The sequence below is a fragment of the Ailuropoda melanoleuca genome, chromosome 3, assembly GCF_002007445.2.
Source record: "Ailuropoda melanoleuca isolate Jingjing chromosome 3, ASM200744v2, whole genome shotgun sequence".
Lineage (NCBI taxonomy): Eukaryota > Metazoa > Chordata > Mammalia > Carnivora > Ursidae > Ailuropoda > Ailuropoda melanoleuca.
In genome coordinates, this window is record NC_048220.1 from 119,098,132 (window position 1) to 119,119,575 (window position 21,444).

The 21,444-nt window shown below is 42.5% G+C and overlaps 1 protein-coding gene and 1 long non-coding RNA gene across 4 annotated transcripts in view; one reads left to right on the forward strand and one right to left on the reverse strand.

Moving 5' to 3' along the window:
* Window positions 1–2,320, forward strand: part of LOC117801598 — a 40,924-nt gene extending 38,604 nt beyond the window's left edge. Inside the window, exon 3 of the long non-coding RNA XR_004624329.1 lies at window positions 829–2,320. This is a non-coding gene — a long non-coding RNA (uncharacterized LOC117801598). The remainder of the gene's footprint in view (window positions 1–828) is intronic.
* A 1,110-nt stretch (window positions 2,321–3,430) lies between these two features.
* Window positions 3,431–21,444, reverse strand: part of SLC1A3 (solute carrier family 1 member 3) — a 76,631-nt gene continuing 58,617 nt past the window's right edge. For 2 of the 3 annotated variants that reach the window (XM_002923368.4, XM_019803933.2), the window contains 7 exons: window positions 20,076–20,280; window positions 17,220–17,262; window positions 13,719–14,011; window positions 11,086–11,319; window positions 10,322–10,516; window positions 7,458–7,592; window positions 5,446–5,650 (listed from right to left, as the gene is read on the reverse strand). In XM_002923368.4, the coding sequence (XP_002923414.1) occupies window positions 5,446–5,650; window positions 7,458–7,592; window positions 10,322–10,516; window positions 11,086–11,319; window positions 13,719–14,011; window positions 17,220–17,262; window positions 20,076–20,280 (1,310 nt within the window). Of the gene's footprint in view, window positions 5,651–7,457; window positions 7,593–10,321; window positions 10,517–11,085; window positions 11,320–13,718; window positions 14,012–17,219; window positions 17,263–20,075; window positions 20,281–21,444 lie in introns of all 3 variants that reach the window. The other variant, XM_034657011.1, reaches the window with a different exon arrangement.

The following is a 21,444-nucleotide window of genomic DNA, read 5'->3' on the forward strand; positions in this document are numbered from 1 at the left end:
GCACCCCAAATGAAAAAAATGTGTTCACCACTGGAAAAAAATTTTCAGCCCTGTAATGGATTACAGAAAATATTTTATGTTGGGTCGGGGGCGGTGGTCAGGAGGAAGGAGTGAAAAAAAGAAAAAAAAAAAAGGAATGAGAAGAAAAGAAAAACAGATGTGAATCTTAAAATATTTCAAGTGTAGATATCTGAAATGCTGTTTAATTTATTTAAGACTGTTCATGAAGTCTTTTTTTTTTTGAGAGGGAGATTGTAGGGTGGGAGAGGCAGGGGCAGAGGGAAAGAATCCCAAGCAGACTCCCTGTTGATTGGGGAGCCTGATAAGGGGCTTGATCTATGACCCTGAGATCATGACCTGAGCTGAAATCAAGACTCGGACCCTTAACCAACTGAGCCACTCAGGTGCCCCAAGACTGGTCTGTGAAGTCTGGAGCCACAAGATTTACAAGCACAAAATGAGTGATAACGTCCCCAGAGCAAATAAACAGTGGGAAATGTCCCAGATCTGGACTGCCTTTTAAAGTAGTGTTTTTGTTTGTAGAGAGAAATTAAAAGGATGATTATTTTTACTAAAATGACACCAACATTTATCTACTGCTTCACTTCATTGAGGCAAACATAAATTGTCTTGAATTCTTCATTTCGCTTGTTATGTAGCGTTGTTAGATTAACAAATAAAAATACAGGTTGCCCCATGCAATATTTCAGAATGAACTTACACTAAAACATCGTTATTTAATACATATCCTAAAACACTGTTACTTCTCTGAGATTCAAATTTAACTGGATGTCTTGAATTTTATCCCACCACCCTACTTTACTGCAGATTCAATAAAATGTGACTTTCCAAACTGAAGATTGAGACAAGAGTTTTGTGGTCGTGACGAGGGAAGATCAGCTGGAAAATGTTACCCTCCCGCTTTCTGAGTTTCTGTCTGTGCCTGGGAAACATAAGTGATGGAATGGGAAGATGAGAATTCAGAACTGGATGGCAATTAGAAGGCGTTGGTCGGGGAGAGAGGCCGGGCACAAGAAAACAAAACGGAGAATAATACCTGGAAGGAAAGGGGTTCCTGGGAGAGACGATTGAAGAAGCAGGATGACCAAAGAGAAGAGGGAAATGGGGGCACTGAAAAATTTTTTAAACAGACTGATCGCTTTCTCTGCTCTGCAGAGCTTGGCATTCCTCACGTGCTTATGAAGCGAGTTCTCTTTAAGAAGTTCGGTCCTTGCCCCCCCCCAAGCCCCGCCGCTCCGCAAAGGGCTCCGGGCTCCCCCTGGTGGCTATCTTGGGTATCGCCCCCCCAGCCCCTGCCTCATTTATCCCGGAGATTCCTCATCTCCCACTTTCCTTCTCAGAAGCTGCCCATCAGCTTCCTTCGCTCTAGCGGCCTTGCTCTTTTTCCGTCGGTTTATTCATTCGGAGCCTGCCTTCGGTGTGACACCTCCCAACTGTCCTGGCCCCCGGGAACAGGCCACACAGAGCTGGCCATTGTTGCCCCAGTTCGGGGACCACCCGGGTGGGAGCAGAGGCTGCGCGCCGCCGCGGAGGCCGGATGATTGACAGCAGCCTCGGGTCAAGTGCCCAGCGGCCGCCCGGAAAGGAGGCTCCCTGCCCCCCCCGCCCCGCCCCCTCCGCCGCAGGATGCTCTTCGCTCCGCTCCCCCGCGGCGGGAACCGAGCCCTTCCTCTAAGCTCCCTTCAGACCCGGGCAATTAACAGCACTAAAATCTGTTTTCAACATGGTGTGTATGAATAAGGGGTTTTACTTCGAGAGTGCAACTATTTAACTTGGGAAAGGGAATCCTGCTGGGGGTGAGACAGTGGTGCTGAAGGGATAAATATGAGAAAAGGAACACACAGACCCCCCCAACTTCTCAATGCGTAGGATTAAAAAATTTTGTTAGAAATGTATTTACTTACCAGAAACATTTTTTAGAAAGTTAACCTGAAAAATTTTCGGTTAAGTTGGTGACAGATCTGTTTCCTTCCCCATCATCTTCTGCACCGCACACCCCCCCCCACTGCCCCGCCAGGCCATACAGCCACACCTTGACAGAGCGGATATACCCCTCAATCGTGATGGCTCCGCAGACCTCCTACAGGTGATGGCCAGCTTGTCAGATTTGTACTGGAGGGGGAGGGGGTGCAAAATCCAGTTTAAGCTGCAGAAGTCAGAAAAAGGCTGGTGACTGCTGGAGGAAGCGCTTCCCTGAATGCTTTTGTGTCCAGAATGTCCTACAGGTGTACACATATGGGTCCCCTCAAGGTGGCCATGGCTGGTTTGGTTCCCTCAGGCTGTCAGCAGTCTCCTTCCACTTCCCCAATCAACTATTTGAAGATCACAGATGCCTTGAAAAAAAACTAGGATGTACTGATCAGTGATTTGCAAATTTTTTGGTCAAAAGATCCTTCTGACTACCCTGACATTTGTGTCAACTTTCCTCTTCCTGGTTTTTTTTCCTTTTGCGTGTTTCTCTGAATAATATTTTGGGAATCTGAAAAGTATATAAGTGAAACTAAAGATCATTTTGGTGAGCATTAACTTCATTATGATGTTAAATCTTTCTATCCAAGAATATTGCATATCTGTCCATTCATTTAGGTCTCTCACAGTCTTGCAAAGAAGTTTTATATTTTTTTCAGTAAAAAAAGAAATCTTTCAGAGAAACGGATGGAAATTAAAATGTCTACCCCAGAAAAAAGCAAATACATAGAACTTTCCCTACAATTTCAAGGGCAATGAAAACTCATTTAAGTCTTCACATGGATAACCGAAGGGTTTACAGACCCTACTTAAGAGCCTCTCCTCTGTTACCTACAGGTAGAGGGAGGGTCAGTCTCCAGACACAACTTCAACCTGGGCATTCCATATTATCATCTGCCACTTCTTTATTAAAAAGTCTGAGAGGAAACAGCAGTAGCCCAAAAGCTGTTCTTTATGAATAGAAGGGGTTCGCTACCACAGGGGCTGCTTCTGAAACATCCCTTGAGATCTTATTCAGCTCTTTTCATAAATGGCAGTAGTAATCACACAGATAAATCTACTTAATTTGAAGGCCAGACAGGAAATTACTTTTTTGTAAGAGCCAATGGTGGCATTACACTTTTCTAATCCCCACGTGGAAATGATTCAATTTATCTGAGAAATTTATGTGGACAAGTAAGGGCAGGCCAAAACGGTGAAGTGCTTCCCTCATCAGCTCCTTTGGGCTCCAGCTCCAGGAGCTGGGCAGGGAGAGCACGTGTCCTTCCTTATTTCCTTGGGACTGGCTCCCCCAGCTGGTTCTTCCACAACGTTACCTAGTATCACCGAAAAAAAATCTGCATGGTATCCCTTCCCAGCATTGCCCTGAGCTCACTACAGTACTTCCATGGACGGGACACTGATTTTCCTTCGGGGAGAGGAATAACAACATACAAAATCATAATGTAAAACTAATTTTTTCTTTATTGAAAATACATCTACAAAGTAATGCTTCTCAGTCCCCACGGGGTGCATGCCGATGCAGAGCCTGTGATGGGCTGGCGAGAGGATCATCCTAGAGGACTTGCTTTCCATAAGAAATGGTTAGTATAAAAAAAGATCACACTGTGTAACAGAATTAATTTGACATGATTAATTTTTTGCTCTACTGGTGTCACAAGGTGACAGACATGGATATTAACTTTTGTAGTGTATTTCCCAAATAGAGCCTCGGCATTAAATGGTTACTCCACCACAGCCTAACGTTAACTTTTGTACACATGTAACGCTCACGATCTATATAAAAAATCTAATTGTATATCAGGGGGTGTATGTCTAGATTTTCAGTCTGTTAGCATAATTAAGTCCATTCTTCACCATTTTCAGTCGGAAACTCAAACACAGCTGGTATTGTCTGCGAGCTCCCACTCCGTGTCTTTGAATGAATACTCCTCAGGGGGTAAAAAATTAATCTCCTCCAAAGCTGGGAGCTGCGTCGCCTGCGACTGATGCCCCTGCTGGCTTTTTCTTAGAACCACATTGGCGGTGTCTTTATACTGGTTGGTCTTCTACCATTTCTCTCAGGGGCACAAGCAAAATAAAACCAAACCCCACTCCAGCTGAAGGTTTTGAACAATTTGCTAAGTGGAATTCCAACACAAAGAAATATCTTGTTTCTCTCATTCTAAGAACTTTTGCTTATAGTCAAAACCTTTTCAAATCAAAGACCACCCACCCAGCTTGCGGAACTCTATTACAGAGAGAGCTCATTCATCTGAGTTCTTTAAAAAATATAGATGTGACCTTCTATGTTGATAGGCAAACTTCCTTGGGGGATGATTTTGAACTGAAGAGAAGAAGTATTTCAGGTTAAAAAAAAAACAAAAAACGAACCTCTCCATTTTAAATTCTTCCTTAAAGATGGTGTATAATCTTGGGGTTTTAAAATCCTCTCTCTAATGTCAGTCATGCTCCGTTCTTTCCTACCTGGCTCTTTAGTGTTCTGTAGTAAGACCGTGGGCACCCTTGCTGGCTGCTAGTCTTACATTTTACTTTCTAGAAGTCTGTAGTCGGTTGAGGAGTGGTGGGAGGCATCCGTCCCAGAGCAGTCCCTTCCGTTTGGGGAGAGTACGAAAGAAGGGAATCCTTCCCCTGTTGGGAAGAACTGAGCAGAGTTTCATGGATTATTCCACTCCTGGAATGGCCTCCAGCCTGGTGACTTGTTTAACTGACATTTTGGACACAGGACCCGGTAAACCATACAGCCATCCCTCCCCTACTTAGAAAGGTTCCTTCCTAGTAAGTGTCCTTTCTGAAAGTCCCATGCTCCATGGAATGATACTTGCTACATGATGTTCCAAGGAGGAATAGAGGGTAGGCTCTTCCATGACGTCACAGGATGTTTGGGCTAGAAGAGACCATATAGGCGTCCGGAGAACTCACTCATTTTACAGATGAGAACACTGAGGCCTGGAGATGAGATGTAACCTGCCCATGGCCACATGGAAATTTCACTCTATGTGACTCCTCACAGCTGTGCTGTGTATTCATACTGCCCTGCTGTTAATAAAATAAGGACACAAATCAGAAGAGAAAGGGAAAAAAAAAACCTTCTACTCTCCCACTGATAACCGATTGTAGTTTATCAAGTTGTTTTGTTTTGATACTAAAACTGAACTGTTTTCTGAAGGATTTTTAACTTTTGAAAGTTGATTTAAAAGCATGTTTTAGCCCACTATTTGACTCTTTAGTTTGTAAAAAAATCACATTTACAGTCTTGTGGGCCACATAAACGTGTAAGATCTGATCTGACTCGCGAAATCCTCCCTTGTTTTTGGATGAATACTTCCCAATCCTATCGGAGTACCAGGAAAAGGGAGGTAAGGGGGCTTCCTGGAGAGAATGAGTTGTAACAGATGGAAACATTTCACAATGGTTTGCAAACACCTGCTGCTGGAGAAAACATTTTTTGTTAGTCTACATCTTGGTTTCACTGTCAATGGGTTTCTCAGTCTCGCTTTCCTGGGCAATCAGCTGATACGGTTTCTTCATTTCGTTCTCTTCGATCACGGAATTACCCATTTCGACGTCTGGGTTCTTCAGCTCGTGCCGTGACAAGTGCTCCACAATGCCGGCTCCGAGGGAGTCTCCCAGCACGTTAGTGGTGGTGCGGAGGCGGTCCCTGAGGTGGGGGGTGGGGGGCAGAAAAAATGGGGCTCCTATGAACATCACGTGATTTCAGCTCATATTTTGAACCAGCTGCTAAATCTATTGAGGTATCTTTTAAAATGCTGCTAAAATCAACGGCAACATTACATAATAGACACATTTGTTTGTAACAGTAGTTACTCAAAGTTGTAAGAACACATAGATAACCAATGTTCAATTACTACAGTACCAACAGTGGGGCATGGCCTCTCCCTTTCTCCTATTTAAAATTTCTCTTTGCCTGTCTTTCCTACAATTCACCCTCCTTTATACCAGTCATCTTCAAAGGGTGATCCAGAGACCCCTGATGGCCCCTGAGGTCAAAACTATTGTCATTACAATGCTAAGATGGTTTTGGCCCTTTCATTCTCCTTTTCCGATGAATGCCTGGGTGGGGTTTTGCAAGAATTACAGCACAACACTAAAGGTACCACAACAGACTGAGCGCAGAAGCAATTAGGAGACCCCGGCTGTCTTGTATTAAGCCAGACACTAAGGAGATACCAAAAAGGTAAAACGGTATCGTTCTTTTCCCTAAATTTTTGGTTTGGTAAATGATTTTTTTTTTTTTGCAAAAATGTTATTTATGTTAAGATGTAATGCATTTATTATTGTAAACTTTACATGAATTTAACATTTAAAAAATTGTTTTCCTAATATGATAAGTGTTGATAGCTATAACCCACACAGATAATAAAAGCTTTTTGGGTCCTCGATAATTTTTAAGAGTAAAGGGGTCCTGAGGCTAAAAGCTTTGAGAACCACAGCTCTGTACTATAGAAGTCCTCATGGTAGTTGAGTGCTGACTGGGCCCAACAGCGGCTGGAATGCCAGGCATCACTGCCCGTAATCCTTAAGCACCATGGGGAGGTGGGTGGCATTATCCTCTCCATGTACAGAGGAAACCAGGACAGCTGGGGAACCTGCCCAACGTCACACAGGGCTGGGACGCAAACACAGATCCAAGCGACTGTGGGACTCATGCTCTCAACTGATTACCCTCCTCCCACTTATCGTGCCTTCAGCACACCCGTCAGCTCTTCATAGTCCTTCCAGCGAAGGCAACACACAGGAGACTGCAACACCTACTGCATCCTTCTAGGCCTTCACTTTGGACATCCTGTGGAAAGTTTTTTTTCCAAGTGAAAGGGAATTTATGAGACAAAAGATGTCAGCTAGAAGGGCGTGGGGAACATGGAGGAGGGATGGGCCCCCCCCCCCCGAGATTAGGGTCTGAGGGGATGGAAGGTACCTTTCTTGGAACTTTCCCCAGAGCCACAGTCAATTCTACTTAATGACGCTAGCGCTCTTCCCACTGCATGACCGCCCCTCTCCCTGCTGGGTTCAGACGGGAACATCTGCACTGCATTACGCCATTGGAATGGGAAGCACAAGGAGGAGGGCCTGAGCCAGCGTGTGAGGCCTGTCGTTCTGCTCTGGCCACCGTGGGGATGTGTTGTGCAATTCAGAAAATGCCTTGCTGATTTATGTTGGCTTTGCAGACGGCCAGTTTCCCAATCGCTGAATGGCTTTATGGAGTGAGAAGTGTACTTGCCGGCTGTGCCTCACCGGCTGATAAGCGTGTACGCACACTTGGCGTCGGGGCTGGGTCTCTAGATAAGGGCAGGGACTAAGCAGTGACGGCAATTTAATCACAGGCACAGGCACGCTGCCCCTCTTGGTGGAGCCCTTCTGGCAGGTAGGCCAAGCTGCCTGGTGCCCTGGAGTAACAGAGGGGGGCCTTGCGACAGCACGCTGGATGGCCATCCAAGCATACTCACAGGAACCAGTCCACGGCAATGATGAGCGTGATGTCGTCGGTGGGCAGGCCCACAGACGTCAGCACAATGACCATGGTGACCAGGCCCGCCTGAGGAATCCCAGCTGCCCCGATACTGGCAGCCGTCGCTGTGATGCTGTGAAAAGAAGTTCCAAAACATAAAACATTTGTACACATCCCCCCAAACAGAGAGTACGTCCTGCAGACCACGCACGGGGGCGGCAGTGTCTGCCTTGCCAAGTTAACAGAGAAGGATATGCTTTACAAAAACTTAAGGAGACTGTAAAAAAAAAAAAAAAAGCCCACTGAGCTAACAATAATATTAACTAATATTTATCAAGGGCTTATTAGGTGCCATCGGATATGCTAAGCATGGCTTATCTCATTTGAGCCTCACAACAACCCTTAGGTATTATAGCCATTTTTAAATGAACGCATTGGTGCCAACAGACTTTTTCACAAACCTGAAAATATTTTATAAGGTCAAAAATACTGTATAGTTACAATAACAATTTGTTTCCTGTAACTCCTCTATGCGAGTAGAGGATTGAAGCTACTGAACTTGCACGGTTAATGTGGTCAGAAAAAAAAATCAAATTAATTAATTCAAGAGCAAAATGCTTCATGAACAAATTTCTGTACCACCATAAATATTTTTTATGGAGGTAGTACAGACCTGACTTGTAAGGCACACAACCTTGTTTGGCACTCTGTTAAATATCTATTTGATATAGGCTGATGCGAGAAGGTGAAAATGTTTTATAAGGAGTAAAATACTGCCTCGATATAAAGTGGAATTAATAAAACTAAGTCTGTAGAAGAGACTACTGTGGTTCCCTTCTATTGTTCCTCTTCTATGGTACTAGCAGCTTTATCTGGTCTATGGCTGCCCAGCGTCAAGACTAGAGGCTGGGAGCTTAGACTAAGTTCTGGTCAATGAGCTACGGGTGAAGTGATCACGCACCTCGCAGGCTCCGTCCTCCTCCGCTTCGCAGTGGCTAAGATCTGAAGGTGGTGAAAAGCTATCTGGACCGTTTGGACGAGGGCGCTACCTCACGGATGATGGAATCAAAGCCTGGGTCCCTTAGCCCGCATATTACACCGCATGAAACACTTACCAGCCTTGAGGGCTTTGTGGAGCAACAGAGAAAGTAAGTCACTCTTCGTGTTATTATAATGTTTTACTCTGTCACATGCAACTGAGCCTTTTTTATAACTCAGGGCTTTTGAACCAGTATGCCAAGGTATGTCCACGAATGGGTTATGGTGAGCTGAGATATTCATCTCCCAGCCCCAGTGTAGCTAGACTGTGCTCAGGGCTCCCAGAACGCCCAGGCCAGTCACGTCTGGCTGTGACCAGCCTCATTTTTTTTTTTATAATCTAATGCATCCTACAGCTATTATTGTTTTCTAGTAACTCAAAACATATATACAGAGTCTAACATAACTTATTTCTAGATAAACATATATGTACACACACACACACTCACAGTGGGGGACCTGACAGAGATTAAAACTAGACTGAAGTGACATGAAAACCAAATGCAAGCCATAAATCTGGATTTTATCTTGGTCTAGGGGAAAAAGTTATAAAAGACATTTTTGGGGCAACTGGGGAAATTTGGATGTAGACTGTATATTCTTAAAGTATTTTAAAGAATCTTACTATTGTGGTTTTGTAAAAAATGATTCTTATTCTCAGGAGACACATGTTGGACTATGTATATGTATAATGTAAGGAAGGCAGAGAAAGAAAGAAGCAAAAATGGTAAAATGTTAACAATTCTTGGATCTTGGTAGATGTTTGTTGTAATTATTATTTCAACTTTCCGTTTGTAAGATAATTTTTATAATAAAGAGTTGTGAAAAAATCTGACTTATTTTGATATCCAAAATAAATTGCTAATGATTATTAAAACACACACAATGAACAGTAGAGTCTGATCTGGCTTGCGAGGCTTAAAGTCTCCCTTACACTTACTTATTGGTCTGTTGTGTAGAACGGACACTCAGTAAGCAAAAACAGGGGATTATAATCACATATACACATGCATATGCATGGGCTACCTCCAGAAGAACATTAAAGAAATTAGCAAGCAACAGTGGCTGCCTCTGGAGAAGGAAACTGAAAAATTAGGGGAAGGTATGGAAAGGAACATTACCTTTCACTAGACACCTCAAATATAATAGTTAAAAAAGCAGTCCATAGAAATAAAATTCTCAACCTGTTTGTCAATGGGGTCTCTCACCTATTTCATACTGCCTAAAAATTAACCCAAGAGAAAATGCTAATCCCGTTTTTCAAGTGTATTTTAGTTTTTTAATACTGGCAATAAAAGCCAACATATTTTAATGCCTTTTAAAACTGAAGAATAATCTAACATTTTTAAAAAAGAAATATCCATACTATGTATTCTGTAGATTTTAAAAGGAAAGAGTTAGATGTTTTATTGACGGTACACTGATAAATCAATCCAGTGACAAGCAGTATGTATGGCATGATTCTATTAATTATACAAAGACTGTATGTGTGTCTAGGTGTAGGAAAAGGTCTTTATACCCCAAACATTAATAGTGGTGAGCTACAGAAAGATGGGGGGGTGATGGTGGCAGGAAAGTTACATTTTTTTTGACTTCTACATTTCTGTATCATTAGAACTTCATTATTAATAAATGTGTACATCTGTACTTTTTTTAAAAAAATGAATAAAAATATCTAAATATCAAAAGTAAATCTACTGCCACAAACCCCAACCTCCTGTTTATGTTCGATCCCCTTTCCAACCAGTTTCTTCATCCAATCCTCAATCATCTCATCATTTAAAGTCATTCTTAAGAAAATGTTGTGTAGAATTTTCCTCATACCTGATTGTAATGATCTGTCCAAAGTTCAGCTCGAAGTTGTTAACTTGAGCGATGAAAATGGCAGCCAAAGCCTCATAGAGGGCGGTCCCATCCATGTTGATGGTGGCCCCCACTGGGAGCACGAATCTGGTGACACGTTTGTCCACACCATTGTTCTCTTCCAAGCACTTGAAGGTGATGGGTAGGGTAGCAGAACTGAGAATGGTTAAAAAAAAAAAAAAAAAAAAAAAAAAAAAGGGCGTGTCAGCTGACCGTCCAGATCTTTTAGACCACAACTGTATGTTTGGTATTTTGGACAGAGTTCCTTCCTCTCCCATGCCCTAATTTAAAGGGAACTAAGTCAGCACTTGTATAAATAGGGGAACGGGGTTAGAACCGTGTGGGTCGCTTCCCTGGGTTATGTGGCAGCTCTCCTACTCCTGGGTTCTTCTGTGAGGCATACTTGTGATTATTCCCCTCTCCCCACACCTGTGCTGAGTGACTGCCATCTTTCCCTCAGGCACAGGTCAGCTGGAAGAGAGAGAGGACGGTGGGCAGGCAAGGAAGAGCTGATTTCCATATGTCTCCCCAAAGGGTATACAGCCAACCATTCCCTGAATCCCAACTAGGTCTGATTAGCACCTGCGTGAAAATACCAATTCATATACCCGGAAGTGTAAAACCGAGAACCGCCCCCCCCACCCCCCCCCACTACCAGGATTCTGGATCAAAGTTAAGCTTGAGATACATTTTCTGATAGGAGTAAGACACACATATGTACGTACCTGGAGGAGGTTCCGAGAGCCGTGATGAGTGCTTGCAGCAACCCTCCGATAAAAACCCAAGGGTTCTTCCGCGTTACCAAGAAGTAGAGGAGGGGTAAGACAATGACGGCGTGAATGAGCAGGCCGACGATGACGGTAACCGTGTACATGGCAAGCTGCCCCCCAATCACTCCCATGTCTTCCATCTCAACAATTTTCCCTGCAATCAGGAAGAGGATGCCCAGAGGGGCGTACCTATGCAGAAGCAACACAGGCACGGTTGGAAGTCTGGTTTCCAACGAGCTATTCCACAGAAACGACCAAGTGACAAGAAAACACGACAGAGAGTTGATAGCCAAACTTTCTGTGCCCAGGATACTATTAGAACTTGCAGAAATTGTTAAGTTCTTTTTTTTTTTAAATATAAATAACGCATAATAAGGCCTTCCTCTCACTCAGAATTTCTCTAGGTCACAATTTTTTTTTCTTTTCTCCTGAGCCTATGAAAAAAGACAGGTACAGAGGTTTTTAAACTCACTTCTTTTTTCTAGATCACTCTCCTTTCACCCCACCTGGGTTACTTTTGTGGTCCTCAGATGCCACCCAACTCCCCCTGCCTCCTGTTCTCCTTATAAGTACTCTGAACAGCCAGAATCCACTGACCCAATATCCAGACTTTTGGGAGCATTTCCCATATCAGAGCCCGATTTCCAAGTTAAAGCAAGATGCACACAATACCATTTCCGTGTTTTAGATTTGCAATCATCTCTCTTAAAAGTCTTTCTTTTCCCATGTAACATGCCACTTACAATATTACTTAGTATTAGTCCTCAAATCAACTCTTAAATAAATTTACTCTGAGAGTAAGTTTTATGCTATAGTGGGAATGGAAAACTAGTACCATTTTCCACAGACTGAAGGCAACTATATACTAAATGCAAAGCTACTAAAATTAATAATGTGCATGTGTGTATTACCACGATCAGGTTATAGGTGTTCTAATTAAGTAATTATCACCCACAGGCTGCTACTGACATTTGTCATCTTCCCCCTGCAGACCAGCAAGAAGGAACAACTGAGGCACAAAATAACTTGTATGTAAAACCACCTTTGTTGCATAAAGGTCCCTCTGCCCCGCTTTCAACTCCCTTTGTCTGATGGGCGAGGTAAACTGCAACCAAAAACAGAGGGGCCAATCACCCTTAAGGCGAAGGGTCTGCTGGGAACTGTGGAGGTCTTATTTCAAGTTGAAAATACAATGCTTCTTTTTAAAAGTCCTTTCAAAACACAGGCCAGGAAATTATAAGAGTACCTGTTTTCAGAAAAGTAATAACTCTATGTTGAATGTGCAGGCGAAATGTACAGCTTGAAAGCTACATGCGAGGTTCATTCAGCAGCCTTGAATGGGTTTCTTTCATGAAAGAGGTGAAAGGTGGAGGCATTTTAATAATATGAAGATAAATGTCCACTTTCAGCTCTGCCAGGATTTCAGAGGAGGGGCCCCAGGATTTCAACCGAGGGCTCCTGTGGAGATCACATTCTAATCAGCCTTCGTGCCCAAGTTCATATCCACCTCGTACAAGCTCCTGAAAAATGGATTTCTCTGGGCTTTGGTGGCCATAAAGACAAAGGGTATTTTTAATCATGTTGGTGAGTACTTTTCTTAGAAATGGATGCCTTCCTCCTACCAGTGCCAAGAAGGAGTCTGGATTAGAAATAAAGGATAAAGGGAAAGCAACCCCCACATGAGGCCTAAACCAATCAAAGGGTTCTCTCCCAGCTGGGGAGAATTTACTTTCCAAGGTCAATGTTCCTCTGCAGATTTAGTCTTTTCCTTTGTGTCCTACTCTCAACTTTACTTGAAGGAAGTTTTGTTATGAATTGTGGATTGGCATTCTCTAACACTTCCCATGAGTCCTTTGGGCAGGCAGCAGGACTGCCATGATGTTACGTTTCTTTCCGAGGGCTAAAAATGGAGGAGAGGAGATCTCGCTTTTTCTGACAGTCAAGGGGCCTCTACATGTGCTTTGCCCTCTACTGTGAATGCTCTTCTCTTGGCACATTGTGTGGCTAGTTTCTCTGAGTCATTCAGATCTTAGCAAAAAAGTCACCTCCTCAGAGGCCAGAATCCAAGGCAAATTTTGTGCTTCCTCCCCACTTTTTATCACATCACATAAAATAAAATCTGCTGTTTTATTTTTTCACAGCACTTGTTACTAAAGCATTTGGTTGATTTGTTTATTTTTCTATATCCCTTAAAAGACTAAGTTCTGGGACATCCATGTCTGTTTTCTTCATTGCTATGTTCAGAGTGTGGGCATTGTACGCTTGGTATATAGTAGACACTTAATAAATATATACTGAATGAATAACTAAATAGATACAAAATGAAGGAATGAGGAATGGCATCCCACTAGCCCTGGAGTGAAGAAGTAGACACTTTTCAACAACAAGAAAGCAAACTTATTAAGAGCGGCTTACAGATAGGATACAAGGTTACTACAGGCCCCGACAATCATTGAATTTCTTGTGCTTACCCCAGTGAGATTGTTGCAACTGGCTATCCTGCCTGGTGGCATCTTCCTCAGTACAGAACCCATGCTGATGGCAATAAGCACCTGTAGACAGCGTATATAGCAAATGGAAATACGTACCACATTATCACCGCTACCAATCTCATGATGGCTTCATTAAGAGAATCAAAGAACTCTCTCAGGGCTTGCCCCTGCTCTTTCATGTTGCCAATCACAAATCCAAAGCACATGGAGAAGACAACCAGTCCCAGGGCATTGACCCCATTCACAGAGCCTGGAACCGGGACCAACTCCTCTCTGATCCTTGTAAGAGTCTCCATGGCCTCTGACACGTTGTTTATCACGGCACCCACGAGCGTTTCATTGGACTGGATGGGCACCTTAAAGCTTCTCTTCTCATAGTTGGTTTTAAACTTAAAAAAGAAAAGGCACAACAGGGATTAGAGGTGATTTTTCTTTTCTTTTTACTTTCTTATTTTCCAGATTTTCTCTAATGATATACATGAGCTTGCATTCAGAGACTACTGTTACCGAAGGTATCTCACATCTCATCTGGGACAAGCCTCCACTACTTCCTCAGCACAGACAGACACACACACACCCAATGCAAGACAAATCGTAACAGGAAAGAGGGATCTGGTTCAAGAGTCTGAACTAAACATATACATGTGCTTTTGCCTTCTTCTGAAACCCTAAAAAAAATGGCTAAAATGGGCTTTTAAATCCAAATATTCACATCGTCCCTTTACTATCTATAGGATCATGCTATGGGATCATGAACAAATCACCACTCGTCATTTTGGTCTTACTTACATCGGTGAAACAGAAATAACCACAGTGGTTCTATCTCACAGGGTTGTTGTGGTGATCAAATTAAGCAGAATATATGAGAATACCTTGTAAATTTTAAAGTGCGACACTAAGGTTGGCTAATGGTGCTCAGTAACAAAGCCCTTTGGGGACCAGACTTAGCTGGAGATTTCAGTGAACATTAAAAATTTAAAATCCCCTATGCACCTACATTTATAGCAGCATTATCTACAATAGCCAAATTATGGAAGCAAGCCAAGTGTCCATCAACAGGTGAATGCATGAAGAAGATGTGGTGTATACATTTACCACATGGACTATTATTCAGCCATAAAAAGAATGAAATCTTGCCATTTGCAACGACATGGATGGATCGAGAGAGTGTAATGCTGAGCGAAGTCAGTAAGAGAAAGACAGATACTTAAGAAACAAAAACCAAAAAAAGAGAAAGACAAACCAAGAAACAGACTCTTAGCTATAGAGAACAAACAGATGGTTATCAGAGGAAGGGGTGCGGGGGATAGGAAAGGGGGGCAACAGGTGATGGGAATTAAAGAGTACACTCATCGTGATGAGTACTGAATAATGTATAGAACTGTTGAATCACTGTATGGTATACCTGAAATTAACGCAACACTGTATGTTAACTATACTAGAATTAAAACAAAACTTAGTGAAATTTAAAAAAATTTAAAAATCTCAAAACAACTGTCTTCAAGGCATTTCTGATAGAATCAAGGCATTTCTGATACTATCAATAGATGCTTGATTAATGGCTGAGAGTGACAACCCAATTCTCAAGTCTATAAAGGAATTTCTCTTCTTACTCAAGTTAGTCTTTTCCCAACAGCTTCTGCATAGATGGGCCAGACAGAAGATGCAGAGTCGATGATTGTGACCGTATAAAACAATCAAGCCCATCCATCTATCTATGATTTTAATGAGAGTAGAATCCCCGGCCTTTATGTTGACAGTAGTAAAGGATCAGAGAGTAATGATGTACGGATGCTGACTGGGTCTACAGTCCAGGGGAAGAACACACAGCTGTACATGAAGTGCTGGGCCATTTCTCTACCAAGAGTGAATGGGAGACTTTTTTGTCCAGTGGGAAACCACTACTCTCCAATAAGGACACAGCCAGCTGTCAATACTATAGACACATCCCTGAACAATCATTGATACTGCTGGCAATTCTAAGTAACAAAGAAACTGGCCCATTTTAGTCTCCTGTTCCAGCCAACTCTCCAATCTCTATTTCATTGGGATGCTTATGCATTTTATGGATTGTCTAGGTTTCCTATCCTGATTAGCCTTTCCTATGGCTCCAACTCTTTCCCCTCAGACACAGTTTGTAGCCTACAGAAATTGCAACCTCATTTGCATTCTGGTCTAAGACAAATAGATCTGGGAAGATACATTTGCTTCCCTTTCAAAATCTTGTAAATGCAATCCAAAACCAAATACAATTAATCTGCTCGAGTCAGCACTTTTCCCAGTGCTGCTAGAAATCAGCACTTTTGATGTTGCCCAGTGCCAGCTAACTAACTAGAATAGTCTGCCCCGTGGTGCTGGGGTTGGCTGGTTGGATTGAAAGGGGTTTATTATTTATGGTTATTGCAGGTTTTGAATAAAGAAAATTTGATTTTGGCTTCTTAGACTCTCTTTTATAAGAAAGGATTCTGTTTGAATTTTGCAGTGTGTGCATGCGTTACCTATTAAAAATAGTCACTAAAAATTTTAAAAAGAGGGGAGGGAACCAAAGCATGACTTGAATGTATAAAAGTTAGTCCTCCATAGAGGTGGGATTTTCTTTTGTTTGCTTTAGAGATCCTAAGGAGAAGGGTTAGGGGATTACAACTAGGGTGAAGTGACACCACCTGGAGAAATGCCAGGGAACTATTACTTAACCCAGAATGTCTAATTGTTTTCCTTTTAATATTTTGGGCAACAAAGCTTTTTTATTCAGGTGACGTTACAATGAACTTTACCCCCTAACAGTAAAATGTATTTGTATCCGTAACACAGAGAGCCGAGAATCGAGTAGATATGGGCTAAAAGGAACTGGACCTCACTATAGCTTCCAAGCGGGTGTCTCTTCCCTCTCCAGGAAGCAGAATGCAGGAGCAGGAAGAGGGCAGAATTTGCAGTCCACGTGATGAATCTGAATTCTGAATCTACCACTTATTACTTGTGAGATCTTGTGCCTATTAAATAATCCTTCTGAATTAGCATAGATGAGTTGCCTCATCAATGAAATGAAGGCAATGATACCCGTTCCATTCATGTGAGGACCAAATACAACATTAGTGCTTGGCACATAGCAGGCATTCAAGAAATGATACGGTTCCTCCTTTAGAATCTATAAGGCCCTTAGTAGACTTCTAAAAAACAACCCATTGATTTTTAGAATTAAACCCAGAAACTTGAATAATCTCCCTAATCTTTAAAGCAAGTTGTAAATGTGTTTATACTGGAGTTTGTTTGCTTGGTGGGCTTTTGTTTGTGGAATGTGGAAGCATAGAGAGGGAGGGAATGTTCTGATTGGCCTTCTTAATAATTAACAGAGACTCAATGAGCTATTTGTATGCAAGATTTAGAGTATCTGGCAACTAATAAGCCTTCAATACAAAGTAAGACCTCCCCACCCCTTGCAAATTCCCCAGAAAACCTGAGTGCTTTCTATCTGGTTGGCAAGAGTGTTCTTACTGCGGAGAAACGGAAAAAATAAAATAAAATAAACGAGAGGGTCCCATCTGTGTGGTATGCCAAAGAGGAATTTCAAAAGTGAATTAGTGGCTATAGAGTGTTTACCTGTTTAAAGCAGGCTTCCACCAGATTTGGAGGGAACATATTCCTGCAAAGAAAATAATGGTCATTTGAAAAATTTCTCGAATAGTAAGTTTGCTTCTTAAATACTTTTTCATTGGGTCTAAGGTAAAGATGTATTGAACTAAGCAGCAAATGGATAAAAAGAAAGGTTTTCGTGGCTTTTATGACTTGAAGTGGGACATACTGTCATCCCTATGTGGGGCCCATGTAGTTCATCTTTTTCAGGGAAGTCTCAAATTCAACTCATCTGTCCTTTTGTCAAACAATGGGATTTTTAAATTTGGTAATTATCTCATCAAATCCTGCTCCCAGGAAGAACCAAAGTGAGAACGGAAACACCTTTAGTTATAAACATTCTGGTTAACTGAGGTATTATTTAATAGCAGCCATTTTGATATTATGCCATGTGTCCAGGGACCAAATGTTCTGAATCAAATGTCATGGTCAGACTGTGGCATTTTGTTCCCCAAAAAGTCCTTCCAAAGGCCAGCTGGGGGATGGCATACTGACCCTGAATTGCTGGAGCTTTTGAGGCTCTTTGGTGACCAATGGGGAGATGGCTCACAAAATTTAAACTTGTGGTCCATGTGGCAAGGTTTGTCACTTTCTCAGAGCAGTGTTTGAGTTCATGGTGGAGTTCAAGGGGCCACAATCTACCTGGGGAGTCTCTAACCGGCTGCGTGAACTTGGCCAAGTCACTACACCCATTTAGATCTCTGCTGATTTATCTGTTAAAGAGGAGATTGGAATAAACTATCATTAAGGCTCCAAGGTTGAAGACTGTGGGACAAGGAGACATGGCCCAGGAACTTGCAGAGCCTGAGATTCTAGCAGTTGTGTGCTCTCAAAATCATGTTTTAAGGTCATCAACTCTTGTCCCTTTCTTCTTACTGCCTAGACAATCCTGTTTCCTTTTCCTTCCTATCTATGCTCTATGGGTCTGTTTATATAAACCTTGAGAGAAATGTGAGTTCAGGAGATTTCAAGAAAAATGCTTGAGCCAAGTGACTGGTGGGGATAGACTACTCATACACCTACCATTGGGGCAAGGAGAGGCAGAAACACACAGCACTCCGATGGATCAACCAGACTTGGAATGACAAGATCCCAGTTCTTCGAACAAGGAGTGGAAATTATACAGAAAGAGAATATAATAAAATACTCCTAACCTAACCTATCTGATGGTAAAGCTCATGGAAAAAATGGTGAAAAGCTGTAATTAATTTTATGAACTAAATAAAATCATAGCTATTAGGTGACAAGTTGATATGAAATAATGTTATAGGGTGGCTTCTTGGCTTCTTACCTTCAGATAATTGTGATTAATTCCCTACAAAGGGCTTTCAAGAAGAGGCTCTAAGGAGCTGGGTTGTGCTTATATACAGATGGGACAAAGTCATTCATGGTAGAAACAGAAGTGCTGCTGAAGGGAGCCTTTGTTGCTCAAATCTCTCTTGAATCTACCCGTCGAAGACCCATCCCTTGAGATGGCGTGTGGTATCAAGTCCCTAGGAGGAATTTCTTTCAGATGATCAGCGAGGGACCCTTTAGAGTAGGCATCTAGGATTGGCCAACAAGTCACTCTGTAAGGAAGTTGTACAGAAAGGAGGAAAGCGCTTGGTTTCGGGAGGACAGGCTGAGAAGGCTACATGGTGGAGGAATGCTGAGCAGGTGAGAAATCTAGAGGCCTGTGCTGGGGTATCTTCCATTTGCCCTTCTAGTTCCACTCTCCATCCTGCTCTGGGCCCTAGAAGGCTGACCCCTCAGGTTGTAGCATGTGGGCTCTCTTGCCTTCTGGCTTCCTTTTTGGGTTTGTGCAGTGGAATGTGCTGACAGATCACAGGGTAGGAGGAAAGAGAAGTGGATGGATATATCCTTCAGCTCTCTGACAGGTTGGCAGCAGCTCCCTCCATCCTAATTAGCACTACTGTTCTTATCATAGGGCCCTTTTCCAAGACCACAGCTCTTCCCACATCCCTTTCTTTGCCCCTCAGAGCTGGGGTTGATAACAAAACAGCTTCCTATCGCTGGTGGCGCCTCGCCATCCCTTGTAAGTTCCCTTAACCCTGCCTGTACCTTTCTGAGCCCCTTTCACTGATCCTTTTGAATATGCCACTATGCTTCCTGCCAGGATCTGACTGATCCAAGGGCAGGTGTGGAGAGAGAGCAAGCAGGAAGGTGCCAGGATCGAACACTGGTTTACTTCACTGTTCTGTGTGAGATGACTGTACCATCGAGTCTGTTTCAAGTACTGGATAAGACTCATTTGCAATCGGTGTATGGTTTGTACACAAAACAATGCTAAAGAAGGCATCCTTTAATCTTTTATTGCTGGTCTGCCAAATCCTTTCTTCATGAATAGTATAAAAGGAAGACCTTAGAACAGGTATGACCAGATGACCCTTAAAGTCCTTTCTGGACAGAAACTGTTGCGCGTAACAGAAGATGATACAGACGACAAATTCTATATTAGGAGAGTCCCATCAACAGGCTGTAGCTGAGTAAGAACTAGCCTCCAACAGCAAGACAGCAGGGCAAGACTTATTAATATTCCAAGGTAAGCTGCACAGCTGAGAGGAGAACTGAGTGATCAGATTCTGAACCCTAAAAGCAAGACACTCAAAATCTGTATCCCCTCTCTGCTCTTCTCACCTCTTCCCATTAGATCAGAAAACAGAACCTTTAATTCTGTTAGACAGAAGTAAAGATGTGACTTTCATTACAAGCCTAGCGAGGCTGGTTCCGTTAGACACCTGTTCTGCAGTCTGACTAGCTCCCCAAAAAGAGGGGCTGGGGTGGTCAAAATATACCCAAAGGGGTGGGCTTGCAAGGACGTACCTGATCAAGTCCAGGAAGGCGTCTGCAGCTGTCACGTGTACAATTTTGCCTTCTCTGTGCATGTTTTCCTTTGTGCCCTTCCCGGGATGGATGATGATGACAACGATTATGCCAATCACCACGGCAATGATGGTCGTAGTCATGTAATAGACTACGGCTCGCATTCCCATCTTCCCTGATGCCTTACTATCTAGGGCCGCCATTCCTGGTGAAGGCAAACAGAAGGAGATTTTCAGGCAGTCAGTCCAGAGAATTCTCCAGAGGAAGGTAACGGGGACAGTAATTCCTTCTACACCCCCTTACCCTCATTCCACCCAGCAATGGGATCTTACACAAGTTATGAGAACTTGGCATCAGATTTCATCAGGGCATCATAAAAGGTGAAGGAAAAAAGCCAAAGAATGGCCAGTCATCAGCTGTGTCAGCAAACACCTGATCACCCGTTTCCTGTCTCAAGAGCTGATTTCACATGGCTCTCTACTGATTTAAAAGGGCAATCAAATTTTTTCCCAGGTGATTACTGATTGCGGAAACTATGAGTGTAAATAGTGAGTAGCGTGTGTGTCTCTGTAGATGAAGAAATACTAAAAAAAAATTTCTGGCAGCATACCTGAGTGTATCTCAAGTCACTGTGGTGACTCACACAGATAAACTGGCATTAAATTCTTTTAAAAGACTTATTATTTTATATGTGTACTTGGGAGTCTTTTTTTTTTTGATGTTTTTATGCAAAATATAAGCCGTTATTCTGATTACCTAACAATTTATTGTCAATTTGCAGTTAAATTAGACATTGGGTTATAAAACCAAAGCTCTCAAATAGTTTCTCGGTGGTTTTCTCATCTCATCAAAATTAAAAAGAAATTCGCTTTTTCGGTGGGGTTCTTCTCCCGTTTCCGCCTTCTCCCCTGGGCGTGGAGTACCTCATCTCATGTTAAACATCTTCGCCCCCTCGTTTTCAGGACATCCGCAAAGTCTACCTCAGGCAAGGTGTTATCCTAGGTCAAAAAGGAGGTGTGACTTTCAAGATTTCCCTTCCTGCTCTAGCAAACGAAAAGATCTTAGTGTCTCTTGGGATGGTAAAAAATTGGAAATGACACAAACCCCTCAAAAGATTAGATTATAATAATATGGGCTCTCCTGTTTCATTAGCTATTTCTTCACTTCTCTTCTTTCTTTCCCCTCCCTCATCTCATGAAAACACTAAAATCCAATTATAGTATAATCCAATCATAACAAATGGGACTATTTTCTTTACTATTTAAAATTGCATTTTTATAAATGTATTAAAAGGTTATACTGTACTCCAATGATCAGTATCAGATTCTAATAGAGATTTAATCTTAGGTAGTGACCCTGTTCATATCAA